Here is a 26,751-nt window from a genome sequence, read left to right as displayed (position 1 = left end):
TTGCCCTGATTAGCACAAAATGAAGTAAAACATAAATTACTTCTTTGAAAATGTCTATTTTTTATTCATAGCAGCTCTTTTTGTGGTGGCAAAGAATTGGAAATTGAGAGGATGCCCATCAATTGGGGAATGGCTGAGCAAGCTGTGGTATATGAATGTAATGGAATACTATTGTGCTATAAGAAATGATGAACAGGCTGACTTCAGAGAACCCTGGAAAGACTTGTATGGTCTGATGCTGAGTGAAGTGAGCAGAACCAAGAGGACTTTGTACACAGTAACAGCCACATTATGAGATGACTAATATTGTTAAACTGAACCCTTCTCAGCATTACAAGGATCTAAGACATCTCCAGAAGCCTTGGGATGGAAAATGCTGTCCACATCTAAAGAAAGAACTATGGAAGTTGAATTGCTATCACTTATTTTTACCTTCTGTTGAGTTTTGTTTCATCTTTCTGATGGTTCCTCCTATTGGTTTTAATTTTTACTTACAACTTCACTAATGTGAAAATATGTTTAATAGGAATGTAAATGTAAAGCCTATATCAGATTGTGCGCCGTCTTGGGGAGGGTGGGGTGGAAGGGGGAGAAAAACTTTCAACTCAAAAGCATATGGAAGTGATTGTTGATAAATCAAAATAAATTAATAAAATTTTTTAAAAATTTAAAAAACAGCATTTGCCACCAAAAAAATGTCTATTTTTATTACATGCATTTTTATTTTTAGAAATCAAATACTAGTTGTTATTATCCAATAGCCTTAAATGAAAATTATTATATGAATACAAATTATGATTAAGTTTATATGCCTCCAAATTTATATAAATCCTTAATTATAAAAGTTAAGAGTAATGATATCACTCAAGAGAAAACATTATGTAGAAAACAGAATAGGAAATGACCTGGATCAAATCACTTAAGCTCCCTATGCATCATAGATTATAACTCTATATATGTACATATATACATTGGTATTTACAAATTTTATTCATCTTCATATGTGTTACCTATGTAATTCCTAGCTTTGAGCAGGGTGCTTTCCAAAAAATAAATGCTTAATAAATTGGAGGAAATATGAGTGGATTAGCTTCTTAAAACTTTTAGACAAGGGTTCATAACCAGGAGTCTGTGAACTTGTTTTGTAAAATATTTTGATAACTGCATTTCAACAGTTTTCTTGGAAATCCTATGTATTTTATTTTAGGCTTTTAAAAACATTATTCTGGGGGCAGCTAGGTGGCACAGTGGATAGAGCACTGGCCCTGAAGTCAGGAAGACCTAGGTTCAAATCTGGCCTCAGACCAAACACTTGACACTACCTGTGTGACCCTGGGCAAGTCACTTAACCCTGATTGCCAAAAACAAACAAACAAAAACATTATTCTGATAAAGGATCCACAGAGGAAGCTTCATTAGACTGTTAAGGGAATTCATGACACACAAAAGGTTAAGAACTCCTGCTTCAGGTTAATGATTTAACAATCTTCATCTATCTGTCTTCCCTGAGACATTTTGTTTTTCCTAACTTACAGTGGACAATAGTTCAGAAGAAGGTGGATAGGACTATTATAAAGTCTCACTGAGAAGTGAGCAATAAAGACTGGAAAAACTAGAAAGCGGAGAGTTGTCTCGGGTAATCAGTTACTAGATAAATAATCAGCACTAGATAAAAATTAGCTGCTATTATTATTAAAACAAAATAGCCCCTATCTTCAAGGAACTTATTGCCATGAAGACACAGCAAGTTTGAGGTGACATTAAGACATCTAATTGAAAATGATCAAAGTGGGACTGGCTAGCAGATGAAAGGACAGGATCAAATAAATGTTTTGAAGATGCCAGCATGAAGGTAATAGGCAAAACTATGAATATAGATAAGTTTAACTAGACAAAAAGGGTCAGTGATTAGGCCTTGAAAAATGCCCCCATTTTATGATGGGAGTAGAAAGAAGACTGGTGAAGGAAGAGGCTTCTTTAACTATGGTGATGAAGTCAACAAAAAAGCATGATGGTGACCTGTCATGAAGGCCACTGGGAGATTAATTAACAGGGTTCAATGCAATATATGGTCAAGTAGAATGAATACAAAACTAACTTTGGGAGACCACCAAGCTTCGACCACAAGGGCTGGAAGTACTACATCCTCTCCCCATTCTGTACCCATGCAAATGGTTTGGACTGTTCTCAGTTCTGGAGGGAACTTTCCTCTAATGAATAGACTTCCATATGGTCCCGTAGAACCAGGAAGTGATTCTGAGTTTGTGCCACGGGATGTCCCTCAGTACACAAAGAAAACAACTATAACATGTTCAGAGATAGAACTGTTCCTCTGAAGGTATGTGGATAAAGGGAAAAATAAGATAAAGACAGGTCAAGGGTTAGATTGGGGCAAAAGGGGTTGAGATTCCTCACAAATAGAGTAGGTAGGAGAGAGTTCCTATGAAGGAATCAAGGTGGAGAACAGGCCAATGAACTGGGTTAGCACTGGAGAAACCAAGAAAGTGGGAAGGCCAGGGCTGGGCTAATATAACAGAATCTCCAGTGTCAGGTAGGAAGGTCTTTTTTCAAAGGAGTTCCTGTGGCAAATGCTTCCTCGTGCCAGGAGGGGCAGAGCTTTCCAGATAGTCCTAGCCTTTAGCAGAGAGCATTTCATGCCAGCTGATTTCCTTTGGACTTAGACTCCAAGAAACCTAATTTATTTGATCCTGTCCTTTCATTTGCTAGCTAGTCCCACTTTGATCATTTTCAATTAGATGTCTTAATATCACCTCAAACTTTCTGTGTCTTCATGGCAATAAGTTCTTTGAAGACAGGGGCTATTTTGTTTTAATAATAATAGCAGCTAATTTTTATCTAGTGCTGACTACATGCCAGGCACTGTGCTAAGCACTTTACAATGATTATCTCATTTGATACCCACAATAATCCTGGGAGGTAGGTGTTTTTATTATTGTCATTTTACAGATGTGAAAACTGAGGCAAACAAAGGAAAAGCAACTTGAGCAGGGTCACAAAGACAATAGTGGTGTAGGCCCAATTTGAACTCCCAATTTGGAGTCTTGCTCACTCCAGGTCCAGTGGCTATCCCAGTGCTAGTACTTTGGGAAGAATGTAAGCTTCTTGAGGGCAGAGAGTGTTTGAATTTTTGTCTCTGGATCCCTAGGAGTGCCTGGTACATAAGAAAAACTTTGTTTATTCAACTGAATTAAGAGAAACACAGGCAATCCTCAACATTTGTGTGTTTAGCATTTATGTGATTTTCTTAGTAACTTCATTTTCACTTTCATGTTGGCAATCAAGTACATTTGTGGCTATGAGGAGCAGAGAGAAAAAAATGAGAAGCGTGATGGTTTATATATGCAAAAAAGGAGGAAAGAATTTGTAAAAGTATTCATGAATCTGCTCCAGAAAGTGCTAAAGTAACCTCGTGAGTGCTCATGAGGGAATTGAAAAAATGGAAAAGCAGCTAAGTTTGTGGGTAAATGAGGTGGTGGTCACGCTCACCTCTTCAAGAAGATCCTACCCACTGTCCATCCACTGGCATGACACAGATGTAGCCTGACCCCACAACAGGACAACCACAGCAGCCGAAAGGGAAAACAGATATGGCAGGATGCCTTTTCCTTTTTTTACCTGGGGCTCTTCTGACATCACTAACTCTGCCCCTCCCTCTCCCATCTTGCTTTTCTTCTCCACTGCATGGATTATGGGTTATTTCATGGTTACTGTGCTAGGAAAAGTACATATTATCAGAGTTAATGTTTTGTTATGAAGAACTGTATGTAGAAAAGTGTATTTTCAGCAATGTCAAATGAAAGATTACAGATTTTGGGTGGTTGCACAAACCTAAACCCGTATTTTCCATAGGCTCACTATGTCAACATTCTTCTTTTTGACTTTTGCACATTTTCTAGGAACGTTACCCCCGGGAGAGTTGCGGATTGACTCTCCATATAGGGGCATGGCATGGGGCAGTATAGATTGTGAGAAGATAGCTCCCATGACATATTGGATGCATTGATCTCTACAATAAATGTTTCGATGGCTTCAGAAAGATCAAGATGAATACTGAAATAAACCGGATATCAAGATTGCAAGTTCTGTCTTTTAGGTCCAGTATCCTGGAAGACATTGAGGGGTGCTATAACTGTGTCCTCCAAAGCCAAGGAACTTTTGCAAAACTCTTGCTATGATGGGGGACTCACTCTAGTAGGGCCTCCACTTTATATGGATCCACATTTATATAATGCTAACCCATTAAGTATTTCAAAAAATTCATCTTTTCCTTGAATTGATGTTTCTGCAACTATACAAATAACCAGTGTTGACCTAAGTACTAAGGGATGGCCTACATCAGTACAGCACACTTAATAAGGTCCAAAGACTAAATGAGAATATATTTAAGAGATAACTTGTACCCTTATTGAGTCTGTTAGGAGGTCTTAAAATGTCCAGTTTTTGAACCTTGTAAAAATTATGGAGCCAAATTACATAAACCAAAGGCCAGAATTACATAAAGTGAAAGGAAAATTGAAATGGTAGAATGTTAAAGGGGAAGGTTCAAACAGATCAAGTGAACTGTCCAGGGTAATTCAGCCAATAAAGGTAGATCTGGAATTTGAAGGCAGGTCTCCTGACTAGGCTGGACGACATATACTTTGGGCCATCTTCCATTCATCTCCTCATTTCTACATCAGATGGTATGACCCTGGAAGGTCCAACTGGGTGATTCACACCATCCATGCCAGTTGGGTCAACAGGTTGTTTATTGAAGACACAGGATACCAGTCCTGGATGGTAACCGCATTCAGTTTCTATGATTATGACATAGCTATTCCTTCCCACTCTTCTGAAACAGAGTAAGTGCCCTGGTAGGGGAGGTAGAGAGCTAGATGAACCTTTTTTCTGCTGGTTCTATTTCAGAAACTCCTACAGGAACAGTTTCTATGCTCTTCATAAAGCAGATCTGACCAATGGAAACTGTGGGGAGGGAGTACTTAAAGGGCTGTTGTTTGGAAAAGGGTAATATCAATGAGATGTGTTTCCATTTGGCCCCAGAAAACAGAATCAGGATCAATGGTTAGAAGTTGTAAGGAAGTAAATTTAAGCTTGATAGAAGGAAAAACATCTTAATAATTCTAGTTATCCAAAAGTGGAATTGGCTATACTGCTAGAGTTCTCTTTGTAGAAGCCGAATGTCGGATTGTTGGATATGGTACGGTGGGGAATTCCTTCTTTGGGTATGAGTTGAATTAGGCAGCCACTGAGGTCCCTACTTGGTAAAATTTTGTGATTCTATAGAGTTTCCTCACCCAGAGTAGTGGGTAGGCTGGTTCATGGATGGGCTCTGTCTAGGGTAGTATTTAGAGCCAGGGTGGCAGGGGCTGTTAGGCCATAAAGAAATGTGCTACAGCAGGCAGACCTAGAAAATGTTAAGAGGAACAGCTACAGCTTTGGACATGATTGAAAGCAGAACTTGATTCAAGCACATCACCAGCCATATCAACATGACTAAGTCTAGTGCTACCTACATCTGCCTTACTCATCCCCAAAAGGAGCAGCTAAACCCATCTAAGAAGTTACTAATCAGAGCTGAGATATTCTAGAACAAATCATATTTTGGGGTTTGAAAGGAGATACCATAGTCTATAGCAATCTTTTGCCCCTGCCTGAGGTAGTGAATCTATCAGGTGACAATTTTGGATCAAAGAAAGTAAGATTCATGAAGCTCTGGTAGAAACTCTTCCACATTATCAAACAGGAATCTATTTTCCATGAAGTAGAGGTGACCCAGTAAGCAGCCTGTTCTGTCAGGTGGGATATGACAAGGGCCATCTTGGTCTGTACCACGGGGAGTTTCAGAGGTAACATGAAGATTGCACATTGGGCCACAAACCCTGGAAGGTTCCCCACACCATCAAGAAAAGAAATCTGGAGGACTTGCTCTGTGGCTGGGAGGCAAAGCTACTGACTCTACCCTCTTCTTGGAGTCCATCCTTCATGTCTAAAAAGACCATGAAATCTTCCCTCCCAGCCCCTGAAAGGAAGAGTGGAGCCAAGATGGCAAAGAGAAGGCAGGGACTCACCTGAGCTCCCCCAATTTCCCCTCCAAACAACATTAAGTGATGCTTCAAAACAAATGCTGGAGTGGCAGAACCCACAAAAGGATGGGGTGAAACAACTTTCCAGCCCAAGACAACTTAGAGGGAAAGGTCTGTCACACCAAGATGAGGTTGGAGTGCACTTCAATGCAGACTGTGCCAGTATCGGCCACAGCACAGCACAGCACAGCACACCACACCAACAGCAGGCCTTAGGGGTGACTGAATCAGTGGCTGTAGGGAACTTCTGGAACTCTCAGCCCATAGACATTAAGGGGGTTAGACGGCTGGTCAGAAGGAGATTACAGGGGCCTCTTTGTTGGCACTGGGGGCAGGACTCTGTTGCATTGCCCATACTTGGATCTGGGTCATGGTCCCAGAGTGAAGAGGAGTAATAGCACCCCAGAGCTTGTAGCTGCAGGGAAGTGGGGACCCTAGTCACAGTTCCAGGGCAGAAAAGAGTACCTGTGGTCACTCACAGACTACAGCACAGGCCAGGAGAGTGGTAAACACACCTCTTCTTAGATCATACCACCTTGGAAGAACTAAAAGCTTATAGAACCCCAGCTCTGAAAACAGCTTCACAAAAACACAAAACAGTGCCCCCTCCACTCCAGGAGCAGAACCCAACTGTGACATAAAGATAAAAGTCAAGAAATAGGCTGGAAAAATGAGCAAACAACAAAAAAAGATCCTGACCACAGAAAGTTACTATGGTAACAGGTAAGATCAAAGCATAAACTCAGAAGAAGACAACAAACTGAAAACTGCTATATCCAAATATGAGAATATGAATTGGTTTCAGACACAAAAAGAATTCCCAGAAGAGCTCAAAAAGGATTTTAAAAATCAAATGTAGGTGACAGCTAGGTGGCGCAGTGGATAGAGCACTAACCCTGGAGTCAGGAGGACCTGAGTTCAAATCCAGCCTCCCACACTTGACACCAGCTGTGTGATCCTGGGCAAATCACTTGACCTGATTGCCTAGCCAAAACAAACCCCAAAAAATCAAATTTAAAAACTGGAGGAAAATTTGGGAAAGAAATGACAGTGATTCAAAAAACTCATTAAAAAAAGAGTCAACAGCTTGGTAAAAGAGGCACAAAAAAATACTGAAGAAAATAACACTTTAAAGAACAGAATTGGCCAAACAGAAAAAGAGGCACAAAAATTCATTGAAGAAAGAATTCCTTAAAAAGTAGAATTGGCCAAACGGAAAAGAGGTACAAAAGCTCAATGAAAAAAATAATTCTTTAATTATTAGATTGGATTCTAATTAAAATTAGAACTGGACAAGTGGAAACTAATGACTCCATGAGATATCAAGAAGCAATCAAACAAAATTAAAAGAATGGAAAAAATAGAAGAAAATGTGAAATATCTCATTGAAAAAACAACTGACCTGGAAAACAGAGTGAAGAGAAATGATTTAAGAATTACTGGATCACTTGAAAGCCATGATAAAAAAAAAAAAGAGTTTAGACATCATCTTTCAAGAAACTATCACAGAAAACTGCCTTGATATGCTAGAACCAGAGAGTAAAAAATAAATTAAAAGAATCTACTGATCACCTCCTGAAAGAGATACCAAAATGAAAACTACCAGGAATATTATTGACCAATGCCAGAGCTCCCAGGTCAAGGAGAAAATATTGCAAACAGCCAGAAAGAAATAATTCAAGCCCTGATTCATAGTGTGTGTCAAAATTTCCAGGGTGCAGATGCTGACACAGAAAATTTAACAATGGCTGGCACTTCCCAGGGCAAATCCATTAAGATAGCAGGAAATAATTTAAATTTTGTTTATTCTTTGTTAGTTTGAGTTCAATCTCATCTTAGTAGGATGCCCATTTTAGATAACATTATTTGTATATGTAACAATGTTTGCTCATTTAAGACAAAGTGTCCCTATTTTGCCTGGGCTGTACCTGAAATAACCACCAGCCTCAGGCATTCCAAGAGCTTACCATCAAACTGGTAACTTGGTTAAGAGAAATTCTAGATTACATTAAATGGAGGTTACAGTGGGAGAGGAGACATCAAAGATAACATGGTGGTATACACCTGTAATTCCTGCCAAGGGAGAAGGGGAATTGGGGTGGGGGCAAGAGGAGAGACTGAGGCTGATGGATTGCTCCTGGAGTTCTCTGCTATAGATGGCTAAATGCACGTCCAGATGTCCACATTAAGTACAATACGGTGAGTCCCTAGGAGTGGGGATTACCAGGCTGCCTAAGAAGGAGAAAAAATATCCTAAGCTGGAAATGGAGCAAGTCAAAGCTTCTTTGCCCATCAGCCTTGAGATTGGGCTTTGCGAGCTTCCAGCCTGGTTAAGGTAGGGAGACTCAGCCTCACAAAAAAAAAAAATCAGTCAAAGATGCATATATGCTTTTATATTAACTTAAATGTGTAAGTTTAAATTAATAAGTGAAAAGCAAAAGGAAAAACACTGGCATATTTTATATTCCAGCACTTTATAGGAAAAATAGATAGAATATGAGAATTCCATAGAAACAGAACACTATATATATTATACTATACTACATTTTTATTACTATGCTAAATTATACTATACTATAATTTTTAAGATAAAGAGTCCCAGTTTCCTTCCTCTAGACTCCTCAAATCCACCTTTTATGGGATTTTATTTGGCTTCCATCCTATCCAGTAAAAATGGGGTTTTACTGTAAACTGCTGCAGCATATTGAGAGCATTAAAGAGGCTATTTAGGAGTTGCTACTAGGAGGGCCTAAGCAAAGTTATTAAGTAGGCGGCTTGACTTTGGTGTACTCCCATACCCCACTTTGTACATTTCTCCCACTTTCGAAAACCCCCTTTTTTTTCTTGTCTCTAGTGATTCAAAGACCCTTGCAGAAGCAGCCTGTCTGTGCAGTCCCCAATGCTCCCAAAGTGCCCTTTTTTTTCCACCCCCAATCATTCAGTCACATATTTAATAAATATTTATTAAGTGACTTTATAAATCATCCATTCTTTAGTGCTTTTGTCCTCTGATAGATGTTAGGAGGAAAGCAATTGACTTAAAGTAACCCCTACTAGAACGGCCAGCAGGCCTACTCTGGCCCCTGGGGATATCTGACTCTCACTCTAACACAGCAGAAGAATAAGAGCCAGGAGCTTGACACTTCAATTCTGAAAGGCTGGATGGGGCAGTGTGGTGCTAGCTCTAACACTTATAGCCAATGTGACCTTGGAAAAGAATAATAGTAATAATAGCTAACATTTATGTAGCACTTTCATGATTATCGTCTCATTTGATTCTCACAATAATCCTGGGAGGTAGGTGCTATTATACCCCCATTCTTCAAGGGAGGAAACTGAGGCAAACAGAAGTTAAGTGACTTGCTCAGGGTCACATAGTGAGTTAAATGTCTGAGGTCAAATTTGAATTCAGATCTTCCTGACTCCAGGCCTAGTGGAAAAGTTAGTAACCTCTTTCTGCCTCAGTTTCCTCATTTGCAACTTGGGGGGAGGGGAGTTGAATTAGATGATCTTGAAAGTTCCTTCTACCTTTGACCCAGCAATAGTACTTCTAGGGCTGTATCCCAAAGAGACCATAAAAATGGGAAAGGGACCCACATGTACAAAAATATTCATAGCAGCTCTTCCTGTGGTGGCAAAGAATTGGAAATTGAGAGGATGCCCATCAATTGGGGAACAGCTGAACAAGTTATGGTATATGAATGTAATGGAATACTATTGGCTATAAGAAATGATGAGCAAGCAGACTTCAGAAAAACCTGGAAAGACTTGTATGGACTGATGCTGAGTGAAGTGAGCAGAACCAGAACACTGTACACAGTAACAGACACATTGTGTGATGACTAATTTAGACTTAACTCTTCTCAGCAATGCAAGGATCTAAGACAACCCCAAAAGTCTCATGACGGAAAATGCTATCCACATCCAGAGAAAGAACTATGGAGTTTGAATGCAGATTGAAGCATATTATTTGCTCTTTTTTTCTTGTTTTGTTTTGTTTCGTCTTTTTTGTGGATCCTCCTTCTTGTGGTTCTAATTCTTTACAACATGACTAATGTGAAAATATATTTAGAAGGAATGTATATGTACAGCCTATATTGGATTGCATGGTGTCTTGGGGAAGGAGAGGGAGAAATTTAAAACTCAAAAGCTTATGGAACTGATTGTTGAGAAATAAAAATAATTAATTAGTTTTTAAAAAGTTCCTTCTAAATTTATGACCTAGTTATTTTTACAACTCAGTTTTAAGCTTTTCAAGGGCAAGGGATGTCCTTTATCTGCTCTTTTCTATTCTCTACTGCAGAACTTCTTAAACATTTTCCACTCGCAACCCATAGTTTAAGAAGCTCTGCTCACCTGTTAATGTACATATAGCAGGCATTCAATAAATGTTTCTGCATTAATGATGAATGAATATCAATGATCCAGGACTCCATTATTCCTTTAGAAAAATAAGCATAACCTGCCTTGGAATGTTTCAAGTAATCTGCCACATAATCCGAAGTAAGAGCTTCATAAAGCGGCATGGGCTTAAAATCCTTTTGACCCCATTTCTTATAAGCCCATTTCTGCAGACAGCCTTCATTGCCCAAAAGCTGATCATTAATAAAACACATCACAGTGGAAGGGTATTGCCATGTTTCACCCTTCAGTTCCTATAATGGAAAAGAAAAATAAAAAATATTCGTTTGAAAAAGCATTAGATCTTTAAAACTAGAATCTATGATTAGCTGAAGGATAATTTAATTTAGTCCCTATCCACAAAATCTTTTGTTTTTTGTGTTCTGAAATTCTGCTCTGTTGAAGAAAAAAAAATTAATATGCAGGGCCATTTTAAGTATATTTACATGAAACCATTTTATTTTGTATAATTCTAAATCAGAACCATTTCTTTTTTTTTTTTAATTTTAATTTTTTTGCTTTTAGGCAATTGGGGTTAAGTGACTTGCCCAGGATCACACAGCTAGTAAGTGTTAGTAAGTGTTAAGTGTTTGGTCTGAGACCGGATTTGAACTCAGGTCCTCCTGACTTCAGGGCCGGTGCTCTATCCATTGTGCCACCTAGCTGCCCAGAACCATTTCTAACTTAGAAAAATGTCCAAAGTAGAATAGCCCACCCATGCCCTTGTACATTTCTCTCTATTTCAAGATTTGAGGTAAATTTACAGGAATCCTGAATAAAGAAAATTTATTTATTTTATAGCTATATTTATATATTTGTTAATTATATATATAAAAAAAGAAAAATGTTAAAATGCAATTTGGGGTTAACACTCTAGAATGGTTAACTACTCAGTTCCTTCTTTGTCCACTTCCCTCAGGGATTGCAGGGCCCCTTCAGAAAGAGACTTTTCTTAATGGAGAATGGTGAGTCATAGCCTAGTCCCTTTAGGGGGATAGTAGAAGGCTAGGGTCTTAACCAGACTAGAGGTATTCTTTTTTCAAAGTTTAGTTTCTACCCTTAACACCTATTTCTGTAAGAAAGGTGTTTCTTCTTTTTACCCTGGACTTATTAGTCATCCTTCTAAGGAGAGAAAGGAGGAACCATTTCTGGAGAGGCCCTTTAGAACAGAGAAATATTAATATTTTCAGGTAAAATAAAAAGGTTTGTAATATGCTTCCACAGATCTTGGCAGTAGTTTTAAAAACACTGTCAAGAGTTTTGCCTAATAGGGTTGAATATTTAACAGCATAGCTAGACATTTTACTCACCTTCTGTAATGCTGTATAACATTGAAGTTTGAGTGGTATATCTAGTCCACACATAACATTCTTGTTATATTAACTACTTATATTTCATTCATCATATTATTTTGAAAACAAAATGAAGTCACCAACAATTTCTGAAGTCAGAAATTTTAACTATTTCACGTTTTGGAAGGGGTTAAAGGGTAGTTCCTTTGATAAAGGCAGGAAACAGGCCTAGGGAAAGGAGGTCCCATTTTAGAGGGAAACTTATAATTTTTTTTTTCAATTAGGCAACTGGGGTTAAGTGACTTGCCCAGGGTCACACAGCTAGTAAGTGGCAAGTGTTTGGTCTGAGGCCAGATTTGAACTCAGGTCCTCCTGACTTCAGAGCTGGTATTCTATGCACTGTGCCACCTAGCTGCCCCTAGAGGGAAAATTATTAACAGGCTCTGCTATCATTGTGTTCAGGAAAATAATTAACACTGGAGACTAAAACATTTCTTGAAGATGATACTATACAAATCCAAAATGTCAGTGAATGATACTCTTAGAAGTACCAAATACAGTCCCTTGTAATTAATTAGGTAGCTCATGGATAGAGTGCCAACCCTGAAGTCAGGAAGGCTCCTCTTTCTGTGTTCACATCCAGCCTCAGACACTTAATAGCTGTGTGACCCTGGGCAAGTCACTTCATCCAGTCTGCCTCAGCTGGAGAAGGAAATGGCAAACCACTCCAGTATCTTGATGCAGTTTCATGGTGTGTTGTGGTGGAACCTCTCAAAGAATTCAGTCAGACCGCCTCTAATCCAAGTATAAGCATTTACTGAGACTGACGCCTCTCATGAAGTAGGCTAAGTTCCAAGAGGAACCAGCAACTTAGTAAGACAAGACAGGCAAATTTATAGTATAATGATGCTGATCACACAACAGAAATGATGAACATTAAAAAGGCAGGAGGGGTTTGTCAAGGAATTAGGTAATGGGAAAGGGGTTCCAGCCTCGGTAGAACTGCATATACGATTACCCACGATGCATACAGAAAAACCTACGGCCATGGGGCAGGTATGTATGATAATGCTATTATAACAAGCCTCTCTATACATCCTAAGTTCACCTAGGCAGTTTTTGCTATTACTGCACAGGTGCCTACTTAGGAGAAGTGCCTGCTCTTGTGTTGGGGTCCACATCCTGTTCGGGCATACTGGTGGGGCTGCTTTCTGACTGCTGACTGTTGTGGTCCTGTCTGAGATCAGAAGGCTGTGTTTGTGGTTAAGTGCATGGACACACCTGCTGTTTGTGTGGGAAATATAAGGTATGGGTCTGGGAGCGGTGGCTAGCTAGAGACAATGCCTGGGATCCCATCACATGGACACGCTTACTGTTTCTGTGAGAAATATGAGTTCATGGACACAGGTGTTGTTCCAGTGAGCAGTGAAGAGTATATGAGGAACTTAGGATATTGAGCTGGAGGGGGAGTGGCTAGGTAGGGGCAGTGGCTCTATTGAGTCTGGGGGCCTGTGGTGTGGTTAAATCAGGACATGCTGGTTCAGTGCGGCCCATAAGGAAGTTAGAATATTGGGATTGGGGGCAGCTTTATTAGGATTCCATCAGTCTTTGCCAAGAAAACCCCAAATGGGATCAAGGAGAGTTGCACATAACTGAAACAAACCACAGCCCCAGCATTTAGCACAGTGCCTGGCACACATCAAGTACTAAATAAATGTTTGTTGACTGACAGACCAAGCACTGAGAATACAAAGAAAGACAAAAACAATACAAAACAAAAACAAAACATCCTGTCTCTCTTTTCTAGGAGCTCACAGTCTACAAGAAATACACAGGATAAATTGGGGGGAGTCTTTCCCTGGTGTGAAGGGCTGTTAAGGGATCTCCTGAATGTGTCTTTTTAAGTTGCCATGCTTTCCAGAAACACTGGACCCAGAGCAGGCAGGAGGCCCTGAATGTTTCAAGGAAGAAGCCCCCATCCCACCAGATATAATTTGTTGTTTGTACCCTAATCTGGATTTCCTGTGTATCCTCGGAAGGCAAGGCAGCACCAGCCAGCCTGTGCCAGGCTGGGAAAGATGCTTATGCAGCTGGGTCCTTTGCAGATAAGCAGACCCTCCTATCTTCATAGTCCAGCAGTCAAGGGAAAAGAATGCAGCTCTTGCAATCGCTTGCACCTCCCCTGGGGAGGGATTACTACACCTTTCTCCTGCCATGCCATGCCCCTTCCTATTTTCTCCTTTTGGTTGTACTATCATAAATGTGCAAACTTCTGTAAGGACTACGAAGTCATTGGGTTCCACATGTGTGCTCATTTCTCTTCTAATAAATGTGGTTTTTATATAAGCCTTGTGACATTGTGATTGCCTGTTGACAGGGGAGGTACTAAGATTAAGGAAGATGAATGAGAAAGGCTTTGTATAGAAGACAGGACTTTAACCAGACTTGAAGGAAACAAAAAGCTGGAGGTGAAGGAGAGTGTTCCAGGCACTGGGAACAACCAGGGAAAACTCTCTTATCAGAGAACCTTGTTTGTGGAACAGCAAGGAGCCTGGTGTCACTGATCATTGGGTATGATATAGAGGAGCATAAGAAGGAAGAAGACTGGAAAGATAGGAAGAGGCCACCTTATGAAGGGCTGCAAAATCCAAACAGAGGATTTTCTATTTGATCCTGGGGTAACAGGGGACCACTGGAGTTTTCTGAAGTGGGGGTGACATGGTCAGACCTTTTGCTGTTGTTTAGTTGTTTCAGTTGTGTTCAACTCTCCATGACCTCATTTGGGGTTTTCTTGGCAGAGATACTTAGAGTAGTTTGCCATTTCCTTCTCCAGTTCATTTTAAAGATGTGGAAACTGAGGCAAAAAGGGTTAAGTGACTTGCCCAGGGTCACACAGCAAGTGAGTATCTGAGGCCAGATTTGAACTCCAAGCCTAGCACTCCATCCACCGAGCCACCTAGCTGTACTTGGCACATAGTTAAGTGCCTAATAAATGCTTTTTGACTGAAGAGAAAGAGAACAAAGGAGCTAGTGAGATTCTTGCTGCAAAGGGGTACCAGGGATGAAGGAGCGGTTTTCTCTGTGTGCTCTTGGGCTCTATTGAGGCTCCACTCTTGCAAGAAGGAAAACCAATGGGAGAAGGGAAGGGAATAAGCATTTATAGAGTGCCTACTAAGTGCCAGGTACTGTGCTAAGCTCTTTTTATAAATATTGTTTCATTTGATTCCTCACTACGACCCTGCAAGAGAGGTGTGATGTGTAGACTGACTCTGCGTGCTCTAAATCTACTACTAGCACAAGGGAATATGGGTAGAGAAAACAAAGGGCATGATATAAGCCATGATCCAAACTAGTGGCTCCTCAAATGTAATCAATGCAGAGTGCTCACAGTCTTGAAAAGGGAGTCCATTTCTCCTCCACGCTTCTCCCCAAGTGACTCCATGCCGGGAAAATAATCTTTCTTCTCTTCTATCTTTTAGAATCTCTAGTTTCCTTGCAGGTTCTCCTCAGGTACCACCTTCTACAGGAGATCGTTCCAAATTGCCCCCAGCTGCTCATACTTTCTTCTTCCCTCCCCCATAACCATCCTAGCACTTTTGTAAATGGTTGTATATGTCATGCAAATTGTCTCCTCCATCAGGGAGAGAATGTCTCTTTTTTGTCACCATATCCCCAGTATTTGGCCCAGTATGGCTTTGTACATAGTAGGCCCTTAATAAATGCTTGACTGATTGATAAAACAGATAAATCTCACACCCAGGGGGGCAGTAAGGCCTGTGTAAATGAAAGCTCATCTGGTGACTGGTGGTATATAGCCAAGTCCTTTTCTCACTCATCTGCATAAGAGGCTTGCTACTATATTTATTAAATGTTACAAAGGCTTGCCACAGCAAATACCCTAAAATACTATGGAACTAAGGGCTTTAGAGCTCCTTACGAGTGCATCAAGACTGAGTGGAAGTTGCAGACCAGACCCAGGCCTTCTCAGTCCATTACACATCCTGGCAGGGTTCAAAGAAGAGCTAGTGACTATTTTGCCTCCTTTGATGTGGATATGCCATGCTGGACAGTCCTGTGCCAGTGTCTCCATGTCTCCCAATCTATGGTCCAAGGGTAGAGAACCTGCAGCCTCGAGGCCACATGTGCTTGGGTGTGGCCTTTGGACTGAGTCCAAGTTTTACAAAACAAATCATTTTATTAAGGGGATCTGTTCTGTGAAGTTTGGATTCAGTCAAAGGGCCACACTTGAGGATCTAGAGGGCCACATGTGGCCTCGAGGCCATAGGTTCCCCACCTCTGATTATACCAAAGTTCTCTATGAGCAAAACAATTACAGTAGTTCAAAAGAAATGTGAGATGTGAAGAATTTAGAGACATCTCCAGCCCAAATGTTTGTATGGATTATTTGTGCCCAACCTGTGATAAAGCCTTCCAAGCTTGTATTGATCTGATCGGCCACAGTAGGACACACCGTACCTTGACCCCAACATAGTAATGTCATATGGGTGCTCTCTGAATATAAAGGACAACAGCAAACAAACAAGTTAACTATAATTCTTATCAAAGCAGTATGATTACTACCGTAAACAATTATAATCATTATCATCAATTAACATTCACTGACATCCCATTACTACGCTGAGAAGTACTACACAGAACACAAGCCTGTCAAGTCTTACCTTTATTAGGCTGTCCCCAGACCAAAGGCCCACAAGTATTTCACTTTTTCACATCAGCCTGATGGAAATAACTTGAAAAGCATATGAACTAACAAATAACATGCACGTATGAAAAAGGCTACCCTTTCACACTTCAGTCAACTCTAAACAGAAATAATTAAGATAAAACTTCATTGTTTAAAAAAAAAGTTTAAAAAGTACCCTTTTCGTCTCTTGTAGAAATTCATGCCATGCAAATTCATGAAGAGGAACCATTATAGGGTCTTTAAATTTGTCTGGATGAGCCCTCTTCAGACACTAGATTGTAAAATGAAAACAAAAAAATTTCAGTGACTTTGCTCTTAAGATAAACTTATTCCACCTTTATTTTATACTATTTCACGTAGGTCTTGCATAATTTCTAGTCTGCCTAGGCATATTCATTACAGGTTCATATTAGTAGTTTTATGATTTGTTCATGTTCTTTTAGTGCAAATTTCCCCTTAATTACCATTGAACTTATTCTATATGCACTTGTAACAAGACAACATGAACGAAAAATTTTTAGAAATCACTGTTAAACCTGGTAAGTCATCAAATGGTGCAGATCAAACTTTTTTAGTGGGTTTTCTGGAATTCTAGAAGTATGTCTACATTGATGATTTCTGCCCAGAGATATAAAATGTCTAGGTATTTTAAAGTCAGGGGGTATTAAAAAAACAACAACAAGCAAATAAACAAAAAAACCCACACCCATTTTTCTCCCTAAGACCTTTTTCTCCTCCCAGCAAAATTTGGAAGTTGGGAAGTAGGGGATGGAAATTGAAATATATTAATTACTTTAAGCCATTCTTTGAAAGTTCTATTTATAGATAAGCTTTGTTAGTTGAAGAACATATAAATTTATTTTTTGAAACTTAGTTTTCTTATAAACATATATAGATCAATTCAACAAACATTTATGAAGCACATAGTTATGTGTAAGGCTCTATGTGAGCCTCTAGGTCTACAAAGTTAAAATAAATCAGTCCCTGATTTCAAGGAGCTTACAGTTTAAGAGGAGGGAAGAATGACATTAAAAGACCATTAGTTTATTTAGACAATACACATTTGTTAAATGATTTTATTTTTTACAGATCTTAATTTCTGTTATAAATGGAGGTACAAGTAGATGAAATTCAAGGAAATAGCTTTTCATATGCTAGAAGAAAACTCACAAACATGAAAAATCAACACTGTAGTAAAATAAAGTTATTGTTTCTTTGAGTCAGTATCTTCTTCAATGTCTAGCAATTATAGAAAAGCCTCGCTTTGAGAAAATAACAAAAAAGTGGAGGAAGCCCCAAACTGAATGAACATAACCTTGTGCTACATGTAGGACTATAATCCCTCTCTCCACCGGCTTCTCCCCACCTGCTTACAAACACACTTAGATCCCTCTGATTTCAAAAATTCCATCTGTCTCCACCGTTTTGTGTTGGTTGTCCTTCATTCTAGAAGAGGACCACAACCTTAGGGAGATGATGACATGACTTGCAATTGACTTTGTTTGGAGTAAGGGAGGAGTGTGCAAAGTCACCTGTCTCACTTTCTCCTCCAGAGCCATCTGGGTCCAGGGGCCAGATATTCATCAGGATGACTGGAGATGGCCCAGGATGCAATGGGAGACCCTGGCCTTTTTAAGCTAAGGTCTTTTCAGGTTCTCACTTTGAGTGAGGCAACACCCATTCAGTGAATAGGCCTCTTTAAGAAGTGAGTTAAGGGATGGCCCCTTTAATAAAAAAAAAAAATCAAACTGGGAGGGGAATACCCTCAGGGTTGCTGCCCAAAAGAGAAATAGTTACTATAAATACTATAAATAGTAATTCCTTGACTTATGAGTTTTACAAATAGAATATTCCTAAAATGTTTCTTCTAAGAGAATTTTTTACAAAAAGCCAAGGAAGTAAATTGATTATTTTTGGTTATCACTTTTTTCTAACTTTAGTAAAATGTAAAGGAGAAAAATCATCAAAATCCTACTATATATATTTATGTATTTAGATCTTAGGTCAAGTAGAAGTACCTTCAAAAGGACATAGATACACCTTTCAGTTATACCTTTTAATGTTAGTTCTCAGGTGCTACATATGTCTCAGAAATATTTTACACAAATATTTTATAATCAATATTTAAACAACATCAAATTTCATCATAAGTAAATTTTACTTGTATTTGTTTTGGTATCCACTGATCAAGGTTGACTGACTTGACCCTGGATCTATGAACACCAAGATTTCTGTGAATTCCAGCACATTGAACGCGAATAAATATGCCAATATTCCAGGATGCCATCGTGGACCAAGAACCATAGGGTATATCTGTGTTGTCTATGTAGGTCACATGCATCCAACATGTCCAAAACTGAATTTCTTATCTTTCCCCCCAAACCTTCCTATCTTCCAAATTTCCCTATTACTGACAAGTATACCACTATCTTCCAGGTCACCCAGGCCCACAACCTCGGCATCATCCCAACTTCTCATTCTCCCCTTCCATATCCAATCTGCTGCCAAGTCCTGCAGATTTCATTTTCATAACATTTCTGTATATGCTCCCTTCTCTCCTCTGACAATGCCAGGATCCTAGTGCAGGCCTGGATTATTACACTAACCTGATACGGGAGTGAATGAGCTGGTCTTCTGTTGGTTGGTTTCTCAACCTCAATGCAGAGACTGGGAAGGTCTATGACTTGCTCAGGATTAGATAGTAATCAATGACTAAGCTGAAATTTGAACTCATATCCTGAAGACTCTAAATGCAACACTCTTACTCCCATACAATGTTGCCCCTCTTTAAAAAGTTGTCTAAGCCCAATTTTACTGTTTCCTTAATAAGTATTTCAAGCTACTAAATCTACCAAAAATGATCCCTTAAATACCAAATCTACCAGCATCTTTTCATATCTCAGCATTATCAGATACTGCCAATTATCCCCCCAGGAAATAGTTACACTCCTACTTAAATAGATATTGTCTTACTCTTTACTTCAGAACTGCTACACTTTGAGGGGCAGCTAGGTAGCATGGTAGATAGAGCACCGGCCCTGAAGTCAGGAGGACCTGAGTTCAAATCTAACTCAGACCAAACACTTGACACTTACTAGCTGTGTGACCTTGGGCAAGTCACTTAACCCCAACTGCCTAAAAATTTAAAAAAAACTGCTATACTTTGCTGGTTCTCTTCTTATTCCTCCGTACTTTCCTCTGTCTTCCCCTCATCTTCACACACTATGTGAGTATTCCTCAAAGTTCTGTCCTGGATCCTCCTCTCTTCCTACTCTACTTTTGTATCCCTAATAAACTCATTCACTCCTATGACTTCAACAATCACCTCTATTCAAATGGCTCTCACATCCATAATATAATGATATCCTTCTATAGTACTCCACTAAAGGCCTACTCCCATGACTCATCATAGTGCAGAGGTGACCCTGAATTCTTAAAGACTATGGTGGCAAAGATCAAAGTTTGGCTAGAAAGTCTTGGAAACATAGGCCTAACATGTCTATTGTTTGAGGATGAATCTAGGTAAGTTCATAGAGGCTCATCACCAGGTTGGTGGTAAGGGTAATAAATTATTTTTGGACATAGCAACTCTCTAAGATGACCAGCTAAGTTATAAAGCAGGGAGTACCTACACTAATGAAGTCACAGGCCCTTTAAGTTCTGAAGTTAATAATGACAGATAATATTTACTTTCTTAAAGCTTACAGAGCCCCTTACATACACCATTCCACTGGATCATCACAGCAACCATTAGGGACCACAGATATCATTTCTGCCTTATTGATAAAGGAAAGGGGATTCTGGGAAGTCAAATGGCTTGGTGAATTAAGGTATTGTCCTGAGTCTCAGTTACCCATTTGATTTTGTCAATTGTTTAACAAAGTGGAAAGTCATTATTGCCCCACAGATAAGCCTTATTCTAACACTGATGATATCTCTAGATGAGGTACAAATTCCTTACCTTTTCCTGGATACAATTTGCCCCAATTTATAGCACACTGCTTCTGATGATTGATGGGTCTTCAGCTAGTTTATCCATTTGAGTTAAAATGAATCCTTGGGGTTGGCCTTTAAAAGGGGCTATAGAAGGACTTAGGGAGACCTGGAGGGATGGGTTGCTAGGTTCTCTAGCAAATATGAAGATGCAGAGAACTGGTAGCATCAGAAGGGAATTCTTTCACGTCCCCCCCCCCGGAAGACAGAAGCTGGAAAGAAAAGGAAGGGAAGACTTTTAAAAATTATTTATGTGCTTTAGATGAGTTCTTTCTGTGGTAACATGTTTTTTTCAGATTAAATAAAACCTGTCTTATATTTAATGTTGTAATAACCTGACCCCCTGACCCTTTTTCTTTTGCTGTGGAGACCTAGACTCTGATGTTCCCAGAGGTAACCTAGATGGGGACGTGAGCCAGGACCAGCAAGAGACAATCGAGAAGCTGACAACATCGACTCCCTTCTTCTTAAACTCAGAACTTCAGACTGAGGCATTGCTCACTGGCAGAGATCAGATGCTGCAAATGATTTGGGGCCAAATAGCAAAGGAGTGGCTGCGTGCCTGAGACTTAGGGGGCACAAAGCTGACTGTTTGCTATTTCTTGGGGTCATTGAAGAGTGTTAGGAAGTAGCAAGGAGACTGGTGTTGGTGGCTTTTAGATATTAGAAAATGCCTTGGGTGTAATGAAGGAAGACATTTGGACAGAGAGCTAGCTTTTGTGTTGAATGCTTAGTAGCCTGTGAGTTGGCGTCTTGTGGGAACTTGGAATGAATGAAGAGAGAATTTGTTATATACAGGAGAGAGAAAAAGTGAGATAAGTGGGATGGCACATGTCCAAGCTGGTGGACCTGATCCGAAAGTGGGAATGTGAATGTGAGAGTCTCAGTCCTAGTGTACCCCCTATTTAATGAAATAAACTAGCCGGAAAGAGGAGTAAGAGGCTGTTTGTCACATTTAGTCTTGGACCACTTAATTGAATTATGCATTTTTGAGCTCCTCCTGGCTTCCCCCCACACCAATTATGAAGCATTTATTTTTTTTCTCTCTCTTACCTCCCCTCCCCACTACCAGAAAAGCGAAACAAAACAAAAACCGTTATAACAAATATGCATAGTTAAGTAAAACAAATAACCACATTGGAAAAAATATGTGACTCATTCTGCAAATTCATCTTCCTCTATCTGGAGACAGGGAGCATTCTTCATCATTCCTCTGGAATTATGGTTGGTCATTTTGTTAAACAGAAGTCTTAAGCCTTTCAAAGTGCTTCGTTTTTACAGTGTTGACATATGGTATTGTTTTCTGCTCATTTCACTAGGAATCACAGGAGTCTTCCAAGTTTTCTCTAAACCTCTCTTTCTTCACTATTTATAGCATAATAGTATCTATTACATTCATCTACCATTTTGTTGACTGACTGATACCCCTTTAGTTTTCAGTTCTTTGCCACTACAAAGAATTGCCATAAATTGTTTTATCTATAGGAGTTTTTACCTTTTCTTTGATCACTTTGAGGAATAAGACTCATAGTGGCATTGCTGTATATATACATAATTGGTGACTTTTTTGTTAAGGCAGTGGGGGTTAAGTGACTTGCCCAGGGTCACACAGCTGGTGTCAAGTGTTTGGTCTGAGGCCGCATTTGAACTCAGGTCCTCCTGACTTTAGGGCTGGTGCTCAATCTACTGCACCACCTAGCTGCCCCAGTTGGTAACTTTTGAGGCATAATTTCAAGTTGCTTTCTAAGATCACTGCACCAACCTAAACTCTGTTAACAGTGCATCAATATGCCTTTTTTCACATAGTTTCTCCATGACACTTGTCGTTTTTCTTTTCTTGTCAACTCTGCCAGTCTATTGAGGATGAGACAGAACCTCACAACTGCTTTAATTTGCTTTTCTCTAGTTAGTGATTTAGACCATTTTTTCATATGGCTACAAACAGCTTGATTTTGGCCTTTGATATCATAAGTTGGAGAATGGCTCTTACCCTTATAAATTTGAGGTGGCAGCTAGGTGGTGCAGTGGATGGAGCACTGGCCCTGGAGTCAGGAGGACCTGAGTCCAAATCTGACCTCAGACACCTAACACTTACTAGCTGTGTGACCCTGGGCAACTCACTTAACCTCAATTTGAATCAGTTCCTTAGATATCTTGCAAATGAAGTCTTTATCAGAGAAACTCACAGCAAAGATGTTTTCCCCAGTTTACTATTTCCCTTCTCACATTAATTGCACTGATTTGTTTGTGCAAAAAATTTTACGTTGTATATATTCAAAACTATGATCCTTTTTATCTTTTGTTTAGTCATGAACTCCTCTCTATCCATAGATATGAAAGATAATTTCTTCCTTGTTCCTCTCATTTATGATGTAAACTTCTGTATGTAGGTAATTAGTTGGGCTTTTATCCAGATTAAGGAGACAAAACTCAGGACAAAGAGAATTAAAAGTAGTTTATTATAAGTACATCAAAGTAGCAATCCCTTGATAAGCTAATCATTGGAGATCAGAGATGGTTTCAAGGTGGAGGGGTCAGCTTTTATTGGTTACTTTCATAACAAGATAAAGACAATTCCATAATTAAAAGAGGTTGGGCCTTGGCATCTCAGTTCCCCCTTTCAACACCTCCCCCAGCAAGGTGACAAAAAACAGGTAATGCAAAAAATCTTGATGTCGCCTTTCCCCAGCACAAGCAGGGCTGGGAACAATTGGTTACTGAATGAACCTGACTTTCAATAAGCCATATATCTATTTGGAGCTTATCTTGGTATATGGTGAAAGGTATTTATAATAAACCTAATTTCTGTCAATCTGCTGTCCATTTTTTCTTAGCAGTTTTTGTAAAATAGTGAGTTCTCAACTTGTTAGCTATGACCTTTGAGTTTACTGAACATTAGGCTACAAGGTTTATTTGCTTCTGTATATTATGTACATAATCTATTCCACTGATCAACTTCTCAATTTTTAAAATTTGTACTAAAGCATTCTGATGGTTACTACTACTATACAGTTTGAGATATGGTACTGGTAGGCCTCTTTCTTTCACATTTTTTCATTATTTCCCTTGAATCAATCAATCAACATGTATTATACTCCTACTACGTGCCAGGCACAGTGCTGAACACTGGGGATAAAAACACAGGCAAAAGACAGTTCTTGCCCTCAAGGGGCTTACAACAAACATAATGACTTTTTTGTTCTCCCTGACAAATCTGTTTTACACTTTTTATAGTTATTTCAATAGAACAGTTAGAAATTCTCTATCTTTTCCTGCTGGATTTGTTGGTGATATACAGAAATGGTAATGACTTACTTGGATTTATTTTATATCCTGCAACTTTGTTTTTGTTTCTATTAATTTTTAGGTTGAGTCTTCTGGGTTTTCTAAGTATACAGTCATAGAATCTGCAAAAAGTGATGATTTCTTTTTTGCCTGTGCTTATTTTTTAAATTTCTTTTTCTCGTCTTATTGTTTATTGCTAGACTTCCAGCACTATACGATATAGTGATGTGACAATGACATCTTCCTTATATCCCTATTCTTACTGGAAAGGACTCTATTTTATCCCCATTACATATGCTAGCTCTTGGTTTTAGATGTATACTATTTATCATATTAAGGAAGGACCATTTGTTTTCTAGTGTTTTTAACAGAAATGGGTGCTGTATTTGGTCAAAGCCTTTTTCTATATCTGTTGACATAATCACATAGTTGTTGTGGTTATTAACATGATGAATTGTGTTTATTGTTGTTTTCAGTGATGTCTAACTCTGTGACCCCTTTTGAGGTTTTCTTGGCAAAGACACTAGAGACAGATGAGGAAACTGAGGCAAACAGGATGAAGTGACTTGCCCATAGTTACACAGCCAATGAGTATATGAGGCCTGATTTGAACTCAAGGTCTTCCTGACTCTAGGCCTGGAGATCTAATCCACTGCACCACCTCACTGCCCAATTATGTGTATAGTTGCTCTCAAATTGAACCAACCCTGCATTCTTAGTACAAATTCAACCTGGCCATAGTGTATAACATTTGTAGTATATCACTGTGGCCTCTTGGCTAACATTTTATTTAAAATTTTTGTATCAATGTTCATTAGGGCTATTAATCTATAGTTTTATTTCTGTTTTCACTTGCCCTAGTTTAGGTATGAAGACAATGTTTTTTTCTTAGAATTTGGTAGGATCTCTTCTTTTACTATTTTTGCAGTTTGTGTAATAGAGTTGTTCTTCGAGTGTTTGATAGAATACATGTGTAAACCATCTGTTCTTCGGATTTTGTGCTTTGAGAATTAATTTACGGCTTATTCAATTTTTTTTTTTCTGAGATGAGGTTGTTTAAATGCTCTATTTCTTGTTCCATCAATCTGGGTAGTTTATATTTTGCAAACATTCATCATAATATCCTTGATTTCTTCATTTTTAATAAATTTTACTTCTCTGTTTTTTGATACTGGTAATTTGGTTTTCCTTTGTAAAAAATAAATTAGCTGGGGCAGGTGGGTGGTGTAGTGGATACAGCACCGTTCCTGGAGTCAGGAGGACCTGAATTCAAATCTGGCCTCAGACATACAACACTTACTAGCTACGTGACTCTGGGCAAGTCACTTAACCCCAACTGCCTTGCCCAAAAAATCTTTTTTTTTTAATTAGCTAATAGTTTATTTTTTAAGCAGCTCTTGGTTTTATTTTTTAATTAAATGATTACCTTTAAATTTTGTTAGACTAATAAAAGATTCTTCTTTGATTTTAAGGATTTCTGTTTTAAGGATTTTCTATTTAGATTATGAGCTCCTTGAGAGCAGAGGCTGTCTTTTGCCTTTTGTATGCAATGTATCCCCAGCACTTAGCACAATGCCTGGCACATAATAGCTGATTAATAAATGCTTACTGACTGGCTATTTGGAACTTTTAAAAAATTGTTGACTTTCTATTTTTTTAGTTGCTTGCCCATGTGTTTGTTCTTTCTACTTTTGTTAATAAAAGTGTTTAGAGATGCAAAATTTCCCCTAGCTTTGGTTACACTGCAAAAATGTTAGGATGTTGTTTCATTGTTGTGATTATCTTTAATGAAATTAACTACTGTTTCTATTACCTGTTCTTTGATCCACTAATTCTTTGGGATTAAGTTGTTGAGTCTCCAGTTAATGTTTAACAGTCTTTTCAATAGCTCTTTATTAAATGTAATTCTTATTGCATTTTGACCAGCAATGGATATGTTTAATATTTCTGCTTCTCTGAATTTTGAGGAGGTTGTATTCCTTAATACATGGTCTTTTTTTTTTTTTGCAAAAATGCCATGCACAGCTGAGACATATGTAAGCTTTTTTATTTCTATTCAACAGTGGCCAGAAATCTAGAATATTTAACTTTTTCTAAAATTCTATTTAGTTCCTTAACTTCTTTGTTGTTTGCTTAGATTTGGTTAGATTTGTCTAGCTCTGAAACAATAATATTGAGATAGTGTTGGATCCTACTTTCTAATTTATTTTGCTATCCTCTTCTATTTTATGGGTGAATCCATCACCTTCACTTTTATGGTTCAATTACGCATTTCCCTCTACCCTATTATCTCAGACCTTTTCCTCTCTTTGCTCCTCATCCTCTCTTTACAAAGAAAGTCTTATGACATGAGGGCACATTCAGCACCAATGCTCTACGTTTAATGGAATCCATTCCTCTGCCCCTCTCCCCTTCCCTTCACCTAGGCCCAATCGCAAGTTCTCACCCATTCACAGGGTGCCTTAGGCCAGGGAGCTGCCTCTTTGAGTGCTTTCTATGTGATCTGATCAAGGGCGTGGTTTGATCTTTGCCCTCCTGTGATTCTTGGGCTACAGACCCCAGTTTGGTTGTAGGGTACATAGCTGGAGGCTTGCCCCATAGTTGATAGCTGCTGACTCCAGCCTCCTCTGTCAGGGTGCTGGAAGGCTCAGCAGATTCAGAGGCAATGATGCCTGTCTGGGGTTCTGAGTCCCCCATTAGCTTTGGGGTCAGAGCAATAGCACTGCTGGCTTAATCCTGTTCAGAGCTGAGTCCTTGCTCTGGCGTCAAAGAGGACTGAGTCCAAGGCCTTAGAGTGGCCAACAATGATCTCTTCATTGCTAAATCTTATGGTCTTTTGTGGCCTCTGCTTGGTGATCTCAACAATTCCTATGGGTTCAATTACCTCCACCCAGATGACTCACAAATTTGTATGTCCAGCTTTAATCTCTCTCCTGAACACCAAAAGTAAATCACCAACTTCCCACTGGAC

At 39.1% G+C, this 26,751-nt stretch overlaps 1 protein-coding gene across 4 annotated transcripts in view; it reads right to left on the bottom strand.

Moving 5' to 3' along the window:
• Positions 1-26,751, bottom strand: part of PPIL6 (peptidylprolyl isomerase like 6) — a 60,759-nt gene that overhangs the window by 26,494 nt on the left and 7,514 nt on the right. For 2 of the 4 annotated variants that reach the window (XM_021008175.2, XM_021008174.2), the window contains exons 2-3: positions 16,678-16,773; positions 10,571-10,759 (exon numbers count right to left, since the gene is read on the bottom strand). In XM_021008175.2, the coding sequence (XP_020863834.1) occupies positions 10,571-10,759; positions 16,678-16,773 (285 nt within the window). The remainder of the gene's footprint in view (positions 1-10,570; positions 10,760-16,677; positions 16,774-26,751) is intronic. The other 2 variants (XM_078155199.1, XM_078155198.1) reach the window with 2 other exon arrangements.

Source organism: Phascolarctos cinereus, unplaced genomic scaffold (genome assembly GCF_003287225.1).
Source record: "Phascolarctos cinereus isolate Bilbo 61053 unplaced genomic scaffold, phaCin_HiC Scaffold_5;HRSCAF=322, whole genome shotgun sequence".
NCBI lineage: Eukaryota > Metazoa > Chordata > Mammalia > Diprotodontia > Phascolarctidae > Phascolarctos > Phascolarctos cinereus.
This window is presented reverse-complemented; position numbering and strand designations above follow the sequence as displayed.